The sequence below is a fragment of the Talpa occidentalis genome, unplaced genomic scaffold, assembly GCF_014898055.3.
Source record: "Talpa occidentalis isolate TD23 unplaced genomic scaffold, MPIMG_talOcc4v2.1 talOcc4.2, whole genome shotgun sequence".
NCBI classification, from domain to species: domain Eukaryota; kingdom Metazoa; phylum Chordata; class Mammalia; order Eulipotyphla; family Talpidae; genus Talpa; species Talpa occidentalis.
Genome location: NW_023602073.1, coordinates 133,124,935 through 133,140,039, shown reverse-complemented (window position 1 = coordinate 133,140,039; position 15,105 = coordinate 133,124,935). Strand labels below are relative to the sequence as shown.

At 34.4% G+C, this 15,105-nt stretch overlaps 2 protein-coding genes across 6 annotated transcripts in view; one reads left to right on the top strand and one right to left on the bottom strand.

Moving 5' to 3' along the window:
* Positions 1 to 11,170, top strand: part of REPS1 (RALBP1 associated Eps domain containing 1) — a 68,868-nt gene extending 57,698 nt beyond the window's left edge. For 3 of the 5 annotated variants that reach the window (XM_037520482.2, XM_054697869.1, XM_037520480.2), the window contains 8 exons: positions 796 to 868; positions 1,139 to 1,257; positions 2,052 to 2,116; positions 5,018 to 5,203; positions 6,260 to 6,355; positions 7,716 to 7,864; positions 8,821 to 8,926; positions 10,899 to 11,170. In XM_037520482.2, the coding sequence (XP_037376379.1) occupies positions 796 to 868; positions 1,139 to 1,257; positions 2,052 to 2,116; positions 5,018 to 5,203; positions 6,260 to 6,355; positions 7,716 to 7,864; positions 8,821 to 8,926; positions 10,899 to 10,967 (863 nt within the window). In that variant the 3' untranslated portion in view covers positions 10,968 to 11,170. The remainder of the gene's footprint in view (positions 1 to 795; positions 869 to 1,138; positions 1,258 to 2,051; positions 2,117 to 5,017; positions 5,204 to 6,259; positions 6,356 to 7,715; positions 7,865 to 8,820; positions 8,927 to 10,898) is intronic. The other 2 variants (XM_037520483.2, XM_037520481.2) reach the window with 1 other exon arrangement.
* A 1,635-nt stretch (positions 11,171 to 12,805) lies between these two features.
* The window catches only part of ECT2L (epithelial cell transforming 2 like), a 51,931-nt gene continuing 49,631 nt past the window's right edge, over positions 12,806 to 15,105 (bottom strand). Inside the window, exons 19-20 of the mRNA XM_037520479.2 lie at positions 14,367 to 14,539; positions 12,806 to 13,333 (exon numbers count right to left, since the gene is read on the bottom strand). Of these exons, the coding sequence (XP_037376376.1) occupies positions 13,194 to 13,333; positions 14,367 to 14,539 (313 nt within the window). The 3' untranslated portion in view covers positions 12,806 to 13,193. The remainder of the gene's footprint in view (positions 13,334 to 14,366; positions 14,540 to 15,105) is intronic.

Genomic DNA, 15,105 nt, shown 5'->3' with positions numbered 1-15,105 from the left:
TACTTACACTATAACTCTGGGGCTGATGGATCTGTCCCAGAACCCAATTAGGAATCAGTACATCTTCTCACACTCACTTCAGAAGTTTGCTGTCAGATCCTGTGTCCTTCCCAAGTCTATTCATCTGTCAAGAAAGGCCACCACATTGTCCAAGTCCCCTGGTCCAAAACCTTGGCAAGTGACAGGTCATTCAGCAAGACAGATATGTGTCAATCCAAAGATGCTGGTAACGAGTTGGTGAGGTATAAATGTGATTTTTAAATTGTACTTGAAGGAGAGTTTACAGGTAGCGAGCTATTCTGCCATGTCTTGGCTTTGCTCCCTCTAATTTGTTCTTTAAAACATGACTTTTTTCACTATAAAAATAGTTTACAGTTGTAGAAATGCAATAAATAAAATAAGAAAATAGAATTATTCATAATCTCACTATTCCACAAATGACCAAAATTAACATTTATTGTCAAACCTTCATCCTCATTCTGAGCATAGTTATATTTTCATGCAACATGAATTTGTAATGTATGTGCTTTTATTTCATGTTTTTTAACACTTGTGTACCTTACTTTATTTCTAGCTTTAAATTTTTTCTAGATTACAACTTGTTCTCTCTGCATAATATTTTGTTGTATAAATTTGCCATAGTTTATATTTAATTTTTTAGTTAACACTGGTATGAACTGTTAGCCAGTCTTTGAGTATCTCTGATGTGGAAAAAAAAAAATTTTTTTTTTTTTTTTTTTTTGAGAAAATGTGAAGACATGATTATTATTAAATAGGATATATCTCATTTATCAGCAGATGGTTACAGTAGTTCAGACTCTTTCACTTCGGACCCAGAACAGATTGGGAACAATGTAACTCGGCAGAGGTCAGTATCTGTCAATAAAAAGCTTATCAAAATATTTCACTGCATTTTAATATTTTAAATTATTTAGTGGCAAGCTAAGATCATTTTCCTTTATACTTTATGTAAAAGATTATTTCCCACATTAAATAACTACTTGTTTAGTGCACATCATCAACAGTGCCATCTTTATTTTGATTGAATACTCGTATACCTGCTTGAGTATAATCAGCCAAGTTTGAATGCTTAAAAAGAAGAAAGACATGATCATGTATAAGAGTGTGAATTTTGCAGGTCTCATTCAGGAACGTCGCCTGATAACACTGCACCACCACCTCCTCCTCCCAGGCCACAGCCCTCTCATTCCCGGTCATCGTCATTAGATATGAATCGGACCTTTACAGTCACCACAGGTAGGGGTCCAAGAACCATAGTATATTTTATAATTTGATTAAAAGTACTTCAATTATACACAACTTTTTATCTTAACATTTCTTTTTTATTTGATGTTTATATGAAGGAAAATTTTGAATTTAAAAGATATCAAATGAAAGGGATTTTTTTAAATGACTATCTGAAACGTGTTTGAGTACAAGTGATAGAAAATAAAGCCTGAGAGATGGCAGAGAAATTTAGAAAGAATAATCTGCACAAAAGATATCATGAAGGGTTTGCTAATAGGTCTTAATTTAGCTGACGAAGGAGAAGACTCATGGCTTTGAGATTTCAACTGGTGGTATTTTAATAAGTCCATCAAAGTCAAAATTTAGGGGAGTGGGTGATGATGTTCTCTTTCGGACATTATAAGTTAGGAATGTGAGGAAATAGGAAAATAACAGGCCATTGCCATATAGGCTGTGGAAGATTGATGTGTTATTGGAGAATCTTTTACTTAGTAAAATGTTAAAAGAAAAGAGGAAATTCAATAACTAAAGAAATATGAGAAGAAAACGAAGAATGTAGTATTAGGGGAGCGAGAGGTAGCCTGAGAAGAATGCCTCATGCAATAGAACAAGAGAAATGATTCTGAGAAGGCCATGAAATCTGTCCTTAGGTCACCTCTAGACAGCCTGTAGGACAATACATACCTGCAGTACTTATCAAGCATTCTTAGAAATGCTTATCATTTGATCACATTCATTCAACATTTTAGTTCTAGCAAGGTAATTAAACATGTACTAAAAAGAAGACTCGTGTGTTCATGCAGGACAACAACAGGCTGGAGTTGTTGCCCATCCTCCTGCAGTGCCTCCAAGACCACAGCCCTCACAGGTAATTCTCCAGCATATTCATCACTAATCATCAGTTATTAAAGTTCCCACAATAAATTTGTCTGTTGGGTGTTTGATTTTATTCTAGAATTATTTTGAAGATCAGAAATTGCCTAATTGTCATTCTGAATGAACATTTAATTCAGGGAAGTTAAGTCTTATTTTAGAAGATAAGAATTCCAACAATGACTTGAGTTGTTTTTTGAAAGAGGCTTAAAAATGATAGTGTTTTGACAGAGGAGGGTTTAGTGGAAAGAACAGTGGTTTAGGAAATAGGGACATACTCATTTATATCTTGGATGTTATAGCTACTCTGAGTGACCTCACTACTTCTCTCTGGACGTCTCGCATCAGTAAAATAAGTGCTGGATAATTTCTGCAACCCTGCCAAGTCAAACTTGTTTTGATCTGAACAAAGCTGCTACGTTTCAGGATAGATTTTTGGATTGCAGCTGTTAAATTTACGTGACTGACTTTTATATGAAAGAGTTTGGCTGATTTTTCTGAGTTAGATTCTTGTAATGAAGTTAGTAGCAGTTAAAATTATTTAATCATAAAAGATAATGAATATTACCTAAATTGCCAACAAAAATGCTTTTACTGGTGTTAGACTGAAACTCAATGAGTTAGTCTCTTGACTCAAGAACCAGTTTCGTGGATAAGACAAATGTACAGACAGCAGTTACAGTAGAAGCATTAAAGTAGATATACAGGTATCCCCCACTTTTCAGAAGTTTTTGTTGTGCCAATTTCACTTTTATGTAAGACCCATATGAGTGACCTGATTATTTCAACCAAGAATTTTGCTTTTTTTTTTCTTCTTCTTTTGATGTAACATTGGCTTACAACACTATACATAATCTAGAAGTGTATGATCACATGCCCAGGTGTATATTACCATACTACACCCATCACCTAGGACTCAGTTCTCCACCATAGTCCATTGTACCCCTCTCCACCATGCCTTCTCTTTCCACAGCCCCCTCTGGTAGCCTCAGCCTCAGTCGGATTTTTAAGGTTTGTTGCTGGTTTGGTTTTAGCTGACCCTTTATTTTGTTTCTCTGTGTTATATTGTTATATATAAATGAAACCATCTGGTATTTTGTCTTTCTTTTTCTGACATATTTCGCCTAGCATAATCCCCTCTAGATCCATCCACGTTGTCACTGATGGCAAGAGTTTTATCTTTTTCTTTTTTTTTTTTTAATAGCTGAGTAGTAAGTATTCATGATCTATATACATCACACCTTCTTAATCCACTCACCTGTCTTTGGGCCCTTAGATTGTTTCCACAACTTGGCTATTATTAATAGGGCTGCAATGAAAATTGGAGTGCATATATCCCTTCAAATTAGTGTTTTTGTATTCTTCAGGTAAATACCTAAGAGTAGGATTGTGGATCATATGGTGATCTATTTTTAATATTTTGAGATATCTCCATACTCTTTTCCATGGAGGCAAATCAGTCTACATCCTCACCACCAATTCATGAGCGTTCTTTTTGTCTACATCCTCACCAATACTTGTTGTTTAGGATTTTTGCTTTTATAACAAAAGTTGTAAAGTGAAATAATGTTCAGGCTGCTTTGCAGCAAGTCATTCTAGAAGCTGCACCCAGCACCACCACTAAGCTTCTTGCCAAGGAACTGCTTTATACAGGCTGTGTATTTAACCATTCTTGCTTTTACTGTGTGTCATGTTATTTTAGGTTTTATGTATTACATGGTATGATTTGGTAGGTTGTTCTTTGGATCTGCAAATGCTCAAAAAAATTTCCATACAAATGATTGGTAATTGCTTCTTTACTTTAGACTACTTGGTTTACAAAAGTTTTTACGGGATAACTCTAACTTTCTGATGGCCGGGTATATTTGTATTTATGAAACACTTTGGCTAACCTTACTAGCTAGTAAAGTTATGGATCAGATTGAAAAGGAGTAAGTAAAATGAGGGAAGTAAGACTTGCGCAGAGAGTTGAGGGAAGTAAGACTTGCACAGAGAGTTGAAAAATAAAATGGTATTTCTTGAGGAGGGAGGCATCCCAAACTGAAGGAGTGGCATCCACAAAGCCAGAGAGGTGTAAGCTGCCATATCCTCAAGTTCAGTACAACTCAGAGTAATGGAAAATGAAAATAAAAAGAGGTAAGGAAAAGTATATTCTTTGTCATGCTTAGGACAGAATTTTTCTTAAAGAAGATGGAGAATTTTAAAAGAGCAAAAGGGAAAAGATTTCAAAGACTTAGAGCATCCTATACTTCCTTGGTCATAAAACTTCTTACATTGTACTTAAATTCCTTGTTTACTTCTTATTCTTCATTAGAATTCAGTGTTATTAGGGCATGGATCTTATTTGTATTACTCACTGTTATATCCAGCTACTTGGCCAAAAGTAGATAACTGAATAAATGTAATTTTCAATTGTAGATTTTAGCAAAATTGTGCTCTGTGTACATCTTGTATATATTAAAGGGAAGCACATTGAAGTTGGAAAAATAGTTAGAATAGTGGTTTTCACACTTTAAAAATAAGCTTTTCTAGAAATATAATAAAACATTTTTAATGACTTGTTTAATCAACAAATTATTATGCAGTAGCCCAGTTAAGAAAATAATAGATCAAACTGAGAATCAGAGTCAGATCTTCCCCTCTCTGATGTAATTTCTTAGCTATAATAATTTTATAAAAGTATCTTTTTTATTAGAGGTTTGTCATCTTTATTTTTTTATTAGTATTTTAGCATTTCATTTACAGGTATTTTATTGCTAAATATTAATAGCTAAATATTCCCTACCTCCCTGAATCTACAGATAATAAAACAGAGCACCTGTATGATACCATTTCAAAGGAGGAGGATACCCTGTGACACTAATTCACTAATGAAATGTTTCAAACCATTTTATAGGCTCCTGGTCCCGTTGTGCATCGCCCAGTAGATGCCGATGGCCTAATAACTCACACTAGTACCTCACCTCAGCAGATACCAGAACAACCAAATTTTGCAGATTTCAGCCAATTTGAAGTATTTGCTGCATCAAATGTAAATGAAGAACAAGATGATGAAACTGAGAAACATCCAGAGGTCTTGCCGGTCAGTTTTCATGAGCTTATCCCATTTTTCTACTGGGAATCTTTACCCACATCACACTCATAGAGTGTCTGTAAACAGAGGAACCCCTAAAAGAATATATAGCAGAGGGGACATTAGTGAGTAAAGTATCCTCTTTAAAAGGATTTATATTCCTTAGGTCAGTGCTTCTCAATGTTTTTATTCGCCACGGCACCTGCTGGTTGTAGTCTAATGCTTAAAAAGATTCAGGATCTTGGGTGGCAGTAACATGTGAATAGACACACACCATCTGGTCCTGGCTAAAACACAGCTCTGGGGCAGCATCTTAATGCTGATAAGCATATGGATTGTGTGATTTGGGTAGACTTCTATGTAATAAGAGGCTATGGTAACCATGGCAATGCTCAGTATGTATGCAAGTTGACAAGTCACTTTCGTTAACAGGCTTACAGACCACAGGATGCCAAAAACTATTCTTTGGAGACAGTGTTTCAGAAGGTCGTTTGGTTCTAGAGGCAAGACCTTCTCTAGGGATCTGTGACCTCACCAAACATAAATGTGGAGTTGGAAGGGCCAGAGGAATTCTAAAACCTCTGTTCTCATTGTCTCCACTCATCCTGAGCCTCTTAAAAATCCATGTTATTTGACAGGCATAATTTAGATAAAGGTTTCTTACACATTTTTCTATTTCTTTAAACCTGTAACTTTCTACTGGCCCTGGAGCAACTAAGGGAATGGACAGCACCTTCAAGAAGGCAGGGATAGTTCTGAAGGGAAGTACAAGAGTACACAGCTACAGATACGCACATTCCTGGGTGGACACATCCCCTCCCCCACCTCAAGAATTTCCCAGTCTGTGCTGCAGCTGCATCCTCAGCTTTCTCCTGCCCCTCAGAGATCTGTTATCTTCCTTTCTTTCTACTTTTGAGTAGTAGAAAATTGTCATTTTACAAGGCTTTTTCCAATTCCTTCTCACCTTCATCTCAGATTTATTATTTTCATAATGAATACTTTATTATATTTTATGCATAATTGTATATTATATGTAATTAGTAATGATAATGTATTCACCTATAGGTTGAAAAAACTTCTGATCCTGCAAGTTCTCTTCGAGTTGCCAAAACAGAGAGTAAAATTGAGGAAAAGACAGCTGCTAGTGCTCCCGCCAATGTGGTATGCAAAACGTCTTTTTAAATATTGATCATTTTGTACATATAAAGATTATGAGATCTTTTTTTGGGTAAGATTTTAAATACCTTAGAAAGTTAACTAGGGCTCATTTGACACATTCCACTGCCTGTCTCTGAACAAGATCTACCTATTTACAAATTCTAGGAGGTGATAGTCTGTCATTTATATGCTACAGTACCACAGGTTCTCAAAATTTATGTGATTGTATTCTTCCAAATATAGAAACTAGAACTTTTTCATTCATCAAATTTGGTTTTATTTATTGTAGTCTCTAGTGTAATGGGGAAAAATAATTAATTCACTAAGGTATTATTCTGTTTTTTTTTTTTCTTTAACTGTTTTAGGGGTAATTTTTCCCCACTATTTCATTATGAACAATTTTAAACATACAGAAAAGACAGAGAGGAATTTTAAATTGTGTGTCAGTAAAACCACATCTTTATTGTGCCATTAAAATCTTACTATATTTGCTTTAGCAGGTTTCTCTCCATCCTTCTATCACTGTTAATGTGTTTTATCTGTTTTATGCATTTCAAAGTAAACAGATATCAGTAAGCTTCCCCCTTGAGTTACCATCCAGATATTTCCAGTAGTTATTGAAATAGCATATGTTTCTAAAATTGCTTAAATATTACCTTCTGAACAATTGATTTTTTTACTACATTGGTGACTCTGTGGTTTTTTTAACAGTGAATTTTATTTTTGCATCTCACAGAAGCAAATTTAAAATTTAACCAAAACAGTTGACTCATTCTTATTTATTAACAGGTCGTTTTAGGTTATGATAAATACCCGAAAATGTCATACTTGATTCTCTTGCAGGCAGGTTCATCATTTCCAACAAAATGTCCACTCATTTTCAAGATTAAGTGTGTATCTTAATGAGTTTAAAAATTGCCTAGATTTCCACTTCTTTATAATATGTTTTATTCATTAAGATAATATACCTTAGTATTTTTGAGTAGGAAATTATGTGGTAAGAATGCCTATTTCTAGAGACCTCCTTTTTTATTTATTGAACCCATGTTATATACTCAGGATGTATCATGTTAATATTAAACTGGGTTTTACACTCTTGAATCAGACTCAGGCCTCAAAGAGCTTATGTTACCATTTTTTAAAAATTGTATGGTAGGTATATTCACAATTGTGATGTCAGCTAATGGTGTTCTTCCCATTGTAATTTCAGTTAGCTGTTGCCACATATAATTTTAAAGTAGGAAAAGTGACTCAATTTTCAGAGAGAAAGCAGCTTAAAGAAACAAATGATGTTGGCAGAGTGCTGACTAACAATGAATGTCTTCAAGAAATGTTCATTATCAGTGGAATTCCTGTCTTATAGAGCAAAGGCACGACACCTCTTGCTCCACCACCTAAACCTGTTCGAAGAAGATTAAAATCAGAAGATGAATTAAGGCCAGAAGTCGATGAACATACACAAAAGACAGGTGTCTTAGCTGCTGTTCTTGCATCACAACCTTCTATTCCTAGGTAATCAAAGCTATTGCTAAATACATTTAATTACTAGGAACAAAAAATCAAAGCAATTAAAAAATATCAAAATGAAAGAAATTATGGTTCGACTAGTTCTTTAATTGAGCAGTGGCTTGTAACTGTTCCTTGTTGAGAGCTTCCTCACTTTTGAGTAGGTAGAATATTCTTCACACTTTTTCCCCTTTTATTAAGTTTAATTCCTGTTTCACTTTAATAGCTTATTGCAAACCCAGAAGCAGACTTTTAAAAATCAATAGTGTCCAGTAACACCAATCATTTAACTGTGTTTAATAGTTCTAGACCAGAAGTCAGCAGGCTACAGCTCATAACCACATTCAGCCTGTTTGTGCAAGGCCTTTGAGCTAAGAATGGCTTTTAATTTTTTGCAAACAGTAAAAGAGAGAACAGTCACCTATAGATAGGTATTTAAGAGGTAAGGGCAACCTCAGAAATTTCTTTGCCATGATTAATATAAATGAATCATTTTTGGAATGCCAAAAGTTAAGCTGCACAGATGGGATTTCACTCAGGAATAAATGAACTTTTAAATTAAAAAAGAGAGAGAAGAGAAGACTGAAAAAGAAAAAATAAACAAAAACAAAAATATCCTTTGGAAACTTTATGGCCTGCTAGGCCTAGACTGTTTACTAATATTTGCTACTGACCATAAACAGCAAGTCTGTAGATTCTTGTTTTAGACTCAAACTAGGGATTCTACTGAAGAATAATTAAAACAACAAGAATTACACTTCCAAAGCTTAGATACTGTGGTTCCCCATTGGTGCTGCGCAAAAAGAGGTTGAGCTATGCTAATATATAAGGTGAAAGACTATCTTCCTCTACTTTCTGGATTTAAAAATAGATCAGGGACAAATGGAGAGAACTTAAAAATTTTAAAGAATTTAAAGATAAGAAATGAAGGTTCTGGTTTTTTGCTTTCTTTATTTTCTTAGATCTGTTGGGAAAGATAAGAAAGCCATTCAGGCATCAATTCGACGCAATAAGGAAACCAACACAGTTTTGGCCAGATTGAATAGTGAATTACAACAACAATTAAAGGTAATGTCATTTCTGTGGGAATTCCCATGGACTCACAGCATCTGAGTTGAACAGGAACTTAGAGGTCATCCAGCAGTTCTTAGACTTATATGAAACTTTCTGTGTAGCAAGAGAAATGTAAAATCTTTTGTAAGCCTTTGAACCTTAATGGTAAGAAGAATTTTTGTACTCAATTCTGTTATGCATTGCCTTATTCTACTTATAATAAGGCATCACTGGTCATATAATACTCCTTTTCATAAAGAAAACCAAGAGAAAAAATACCATGACTTCAGATACTCCAAGATCACATACATACATCACATACATGCATGGCTCTCTACACTATTTAATTGAGATGATTTGAGTATTGCTAGTTTATGCATTTATCAAAGACAGCTCAAATACTATTATAGGGAGTTTAAACAGGTCTAAAAGAAGAGGGATGGCAGTAATTTAGATTACCTTGCATTTGGAAGAGAAGTCTTAAAGAAAGAAATGGTGCTTATGATTTATGTGTACTCCTGTCATTTCTGTTGGGGAGGAATGGGTTTGTTTTTCCTACTTACTGCTAACCATGATTTCTCTACATCCCTATGAATAAAAATTATAACTGGAATCACATTATTCACCAACATTATTAAGCACTCAAGGCTTCTAAACTAGTAGTTCTCAGACCTTTGTATATACACAGTTAATTTGGGATTGTGTGAAAATGCAAATGGTGATTCATATTAGCTATGGAATGGGGCCTGAGAAGTCTGCATTCCAGGGACTGGTGCTGCTACTTAACTGTTAACCCCACTTTTGACTATCAGTGTGGTACACCACAAAAATGAGAAGAGTCCATACAAATATAGAATGTTTGGTAGTGTCAGTTTATTTCCATAACACTTGTTCATATCCTTCATCCACACTCTCTTGGATTTATTGTTGATGGCATATTTATCTCTCTGTCCTTCTAAGCTGAACTCACTGTGGATAAAACATAATCATTTCTGTTTAGAGTGACCATATAACATATTGTCCTGGCCAAGACACTTCTCAGGGAAAAGGGGAAAAGATGTGTGAATATTTCAGCCAAGACTTTCTGGGTAAATTGGGACTATCCTGTATAAATTTGTGACCATCATGTCTCTAGCCACAAAACCTAGCACATGGTATGCATGGTATGGATTTGATAAATACCTGTTGAATGAATGACATTCTTGTATAAATCAAAGAAGGTATTTGTAGCTGTTGAGTGAGTGAAAATTTGGTCATAAGAAGACTCTATGAGATGAAAATTAGTTATTGTGTGCTTTTCTGAAGAGCTGGGGAAACCCATAGAAAATATATATGCATGAGTCTTTTTAAAAGTTACTTTTCTCTGAGAACAAAAAGACAGTACAGACTTAGAGAACAAAAAGGAAGTACGGTCCTAAATTGAAGAAGTTCTGTTAAAATACAACACTATTCGTATATTAGAGAAAAAGGGAAAATAGAAGGTAAATTAGAATTTGGTGGCTATCTAAAAAGACTGCTCAAAATCAATAGTGATTGGAAATTTTTATTGCAAAGTAAATATATATATATTTTTTTTTTGTGAAACTGAAACTCAGCATGAGATTTGGGAGTTGCTATGACCAGATGTAGTCACCAGGGGAAAAAAATCTTTTAACAGATTTATCTGCAGTTACTGCCAGAGTGTGGGCTCTAGGCAAAGGTTCATGTATTTTTAGCCATCATTTGTAAATACTGACTTTTCTAATAAATAGAGAAAAAATATTTTATTAACCTAATTTATGTAATAAGAAAATAGGTTTTAATTAAGATATTTTTGATATTACACATATAAAGAAACTACCTTCTAAAGTCAAAATTTAAAAATATGAATAGCTGTCCTTTGTTTTCACCACAAATTTAAATTATTTTCTTGATGCAGGGGCTGTTTTAGATAAGCTTTCCTTTTTATAATCTTTGAAAAATAACTTGGCTTTCACATCTTTTTCAGGATGTTCTTGAAGAGAGAATTTCCCTGGAAGTTCAACTGGAACAACTTCGACCATTCTCTCATCTATAAGCCAATTGCCGTTAACTGTGAACATACCCATTTTTAAGTGGTTTTGGGTTCAAAGCCAATTTGGAGACCCAAACATCAGCTCACTGCTTAATTCATCGTTAAATTTTATGATTCTGTTTTGCCCTATATGTTCACCATTGTATTTAAGTATCTTTTATTTTTTAATTTCAACAATAAAAGGGTCAGGATGACTTTTTCTGGAGGGTACATTGTGTTTGTTGGCACAGTCCACCCTTGCTATTCCACAGCATTAGGAGTACATACACTGATTCACTGTGCTGTGTGGCAAACCTCACACCAGCTTGATTTACCTACTGGGCTTCTCAATGACATCTCGAGCACAGATTCAAAAATCTTTGCAAAGGAGGACAAAATTAAATGAACTATCCATTGTCTTTTAGGGTTCATGATTTACAAATGACATCTACATTTGCTTTATGAAAAAAAATCTTCAAAATGAGTTTCCTATTTAATTTTTCATTTAAAAGGACTATATCGGATAAGGAGTCTAACCATAATCTCTACAGAAATCACCATTCTTCAGCAGTCAGGTGATAACTTCTCAGACTTTTCCATGTCAATTCAGGGGTCAATTATATTTTCCTTATGAAAATTTGATCAATATCACTAGTGACTTAATATTTTTGTGTGTGAAATTTTAATTCAGCAGCTGTAGGAAAATAGCCCTTTCTTATTTGTTCCCTAGTAGTGAATGGAAAGTGTCAGAACCCCAATGTAAATACTGTCCCACTTGAAAACATCACTCCTGGCATGATTTATGTGCGTAACTTTCAGAAGCTTACGCCAATCTCTACAGAGATTTATTTTCAAATAATATTTTTGAACTTCTCAGAATATTATTTATAGAATAAATTGAAATTACTTAAGATTTCTAGTTTACTTTCAGCTGTCCTGTCACTCATTCTTTTGCCATGTAGACAGGTTTTTTTTCCCATGAACAAAGCATTGTTGAAGTGCGCGCTACTCAGAATCCTCTCTTAGAATTTCTTTTATGTAATGTTAATACACATTTTGATCACATTTGTAAATTTGCATGTGTAGCTGACTAACAGACAGTTAATCCTTTTATGATGTCTGTGTATGGGATCATAGATGTCAGACTGCATGGTGATGTCATAACATGATCAAAAGTGGTTTTACATGAATAAAACAGCACAGTATTTTAATTTATATTTTTCAAAAGAATTAACACTTTTAAGAATTAAAAGAAATTTGTATTTTAATTGTGGAAAGAAGAAAATGTTTAAAATATCCAAGTTCACAATCCTAGACTGTGTTAGTAGATTTTGTAAGAGAATTTGAAGCCGAAAGGAACTGACAACCAAAAGCTTCTAAGACTCATGCTTTTATCTACCATTAAATAAGTAAAAATACTACTACATATATCAGGTAACGGTTCCAAATAGCAGGTTATGAATGAAGACTGAAGACCCAAAAAACTACTGAACATCTATTTTGCTGTTTCTATTTCAAAACAGAACTGTCTTGATTTTTTCATTTTGTACTCAGCTGAATTGCATTACAAGCATTTCCATTTTTTTAAGTTTTTTCCCCAAATAGCCTACTAATTTAACAGTGCTATAAACTTTTAAAGCTTCTTCTGAGATCTTAATTTTGTAGTTAAAGAACACTTAGAAATTACAGAAAACCTTTTACCATTGGTAGTAGTTCAGTTTTAATCCTCTCCCAAAAAATACACTCATTTGAAGAATATATATGACAAGCTTTGATTAACTTGTCATTTTTATTTCTTAATATTTTTTAAATCAGTATTTTATGAAAATGTTAAAGAAGACTGATAAATCACCATCAAATTATAATAATTCTAGACTGGTCATGTAAGCAACTTTATTCTGGTTTTATTTTACATTGGCTCACAAGACAAAACTAATTCATAATATACTTATTTATATCTTAGGTTTCATCATGTTAAATTATAATGTCCATGAAAAATAACTACTAAAAGAAGTGGTTTAAATTTTTGGACTCAAATTTTTCTTAATGTACATTTTACGTAGTTGAGCAGAGATGACAAAGTTGAAAAGTTAGGAGGAACCTTATGGATCATCCTAGTTCATCCATTTCCATCATCCATGACAAATCATCGTGTTTTTTACTGGCTCTTCAGAACAGAAAATACACAATGTGTGTCTCTGTCAGGGAAAACAGAAAACTATGTGTCACCTTGATGGCACCTCGATGTTTTTAAGTCGAGTCACATTTCTCCATACTGCTTCTGATTGCATTTTGGAGTACTGACAACCATAGGAATTTATCATCGTAAACCTCTGTGGCACAAATCCATTCACGTTTTGGACCTTGAAGAATAAACGCATTCTTGATATCTGTGAAAACATTTGAGGTACAATAATAAATATTTGCAGGTAACAGTCAAAAAAGAGTGTTTTTAAGTTCAAGAATTGACTAAGTCATCTTTAAATTTTTTTAAAAGAAGTTCAAATACCCAGTTTAGAATATAACTTCCTTCAATTACTGAATAGTTCAAAAATAATCTAATTGTGCCTTTATATTGTATTATTTAGTTATAATTAGCAATTACTTTTAAAGACTGATAGATCATGCAGTGTTCTTTAATTCCTTGTCTTGACCACTCCAGGAGGAGCTGGAATCAGTAAAGGTCATTATTAATAGTGATTCTAGATAGAGATGCTGGGAACTAGACATGGAAAATCTTGGTGTGAGGACCAATGACAGAATTAAGCCAATTTAGCAGAATACCCACAATCTATAGGTTACATAACAGTGTTTTGACATGGGACAGAGATGATTTAGGGGAACTGAAAGGAGACATTTCATATACTATACCAAATGGTTATAGGTAACTAACCCATTATACCTGAGTTTGTCCTCTGTGTAAATATTCCTATACTAGGTACCTGTTTTTTTTCTCAGGCTCAGATTTTAAAATGAAATTATTGAGCAGCTTTCTTGAGATGAGTTTCTCCAGTGAGATCTTGGTTCCAATTTTAACCTTAACTCCTTCACACAGTGAAAAATGCTGGAATGTGAAGTGTTATATTCAGATTGTCTGGCCTAACAAATACAGGAAAGATACAATGTGAGCATAAGACTGTGGCACTTCAAAGAACTATGATGTGGAGTCATGCCTCCTGTGATTTTGAAAGATGTTCCTAATGTCTAGGGTGTGTGTCTGACAATGCCAGTAGTCTTTGCAGTATTTCAGAGGTGCTGGGTGGAAGTTTACAGTAATGAAGTCCTAATATTGGGGGAACTATTTGCAAACAGGCCAATTATGGTTCTAGACTTATTCCTACTTTTCCATGTATTAATTGTTAGTGAGCTTTATATAATACACCTTTCTAAATACTTAACTCTTAGGAGGAAAAGCATACATACACTTGGAATCTGGAATATCTTCAATGAGTAAACTATGCAGGGCCACTGATGCGATGAACTGGTAAGTTGATTTTGAACTTCTTTCAAATGGAGTATGAGATGTGCCCCGGCTGGAAACAAGTAGGGCATCGTTGAAGAGGAAAAGACTGAGGTCTCGGGTATGTTCATAGAGCCTGTGTTATGATGGAGAAGAAGCAGTTTTAGCAGTTTTATGTACTTCCATATGTGCTCGCACACAATTCAGCATCACAACAGGCCAATAATCGAGACTTTGCCCCCTTTGCAAGGCTCGTCCAAGTTCTGGGAACGATTTTCCTCCTGGTGTGAAGACTTCCTCCTGTATCTCTCAGACCAGTACTGTGGGTGGGCCTCCAGTGGCCTGATGGATGGTTTGAGCTTGCCCGTTGAGACAAGTATTCTGTCAATGTGGGGGAAAGGAATGTTGAACCTGTCTTCCTTTATGACATAGATGATGTTAAAATTGTATTTTTAGGCTAATGTCACATTTGGTATTTTGTGTTTGGTATGTTTGGCAATCTGGAGAAAATAAGTTTTGCTTAATCTTTAAAATTTACAGATGGGGGAGGGAAAAGCAGAACCAATGTGGCATAAGGTCAAGAAAAGCATTGCACTTGCTATGCATAAAATAGGAGAATTTCTAATTTTGACTGGAGGGCAAAGGATCATCAATATGAAAGGGTTAGAATTAAGTAGCTCTTCATTTTCACTGTGGTTGCTC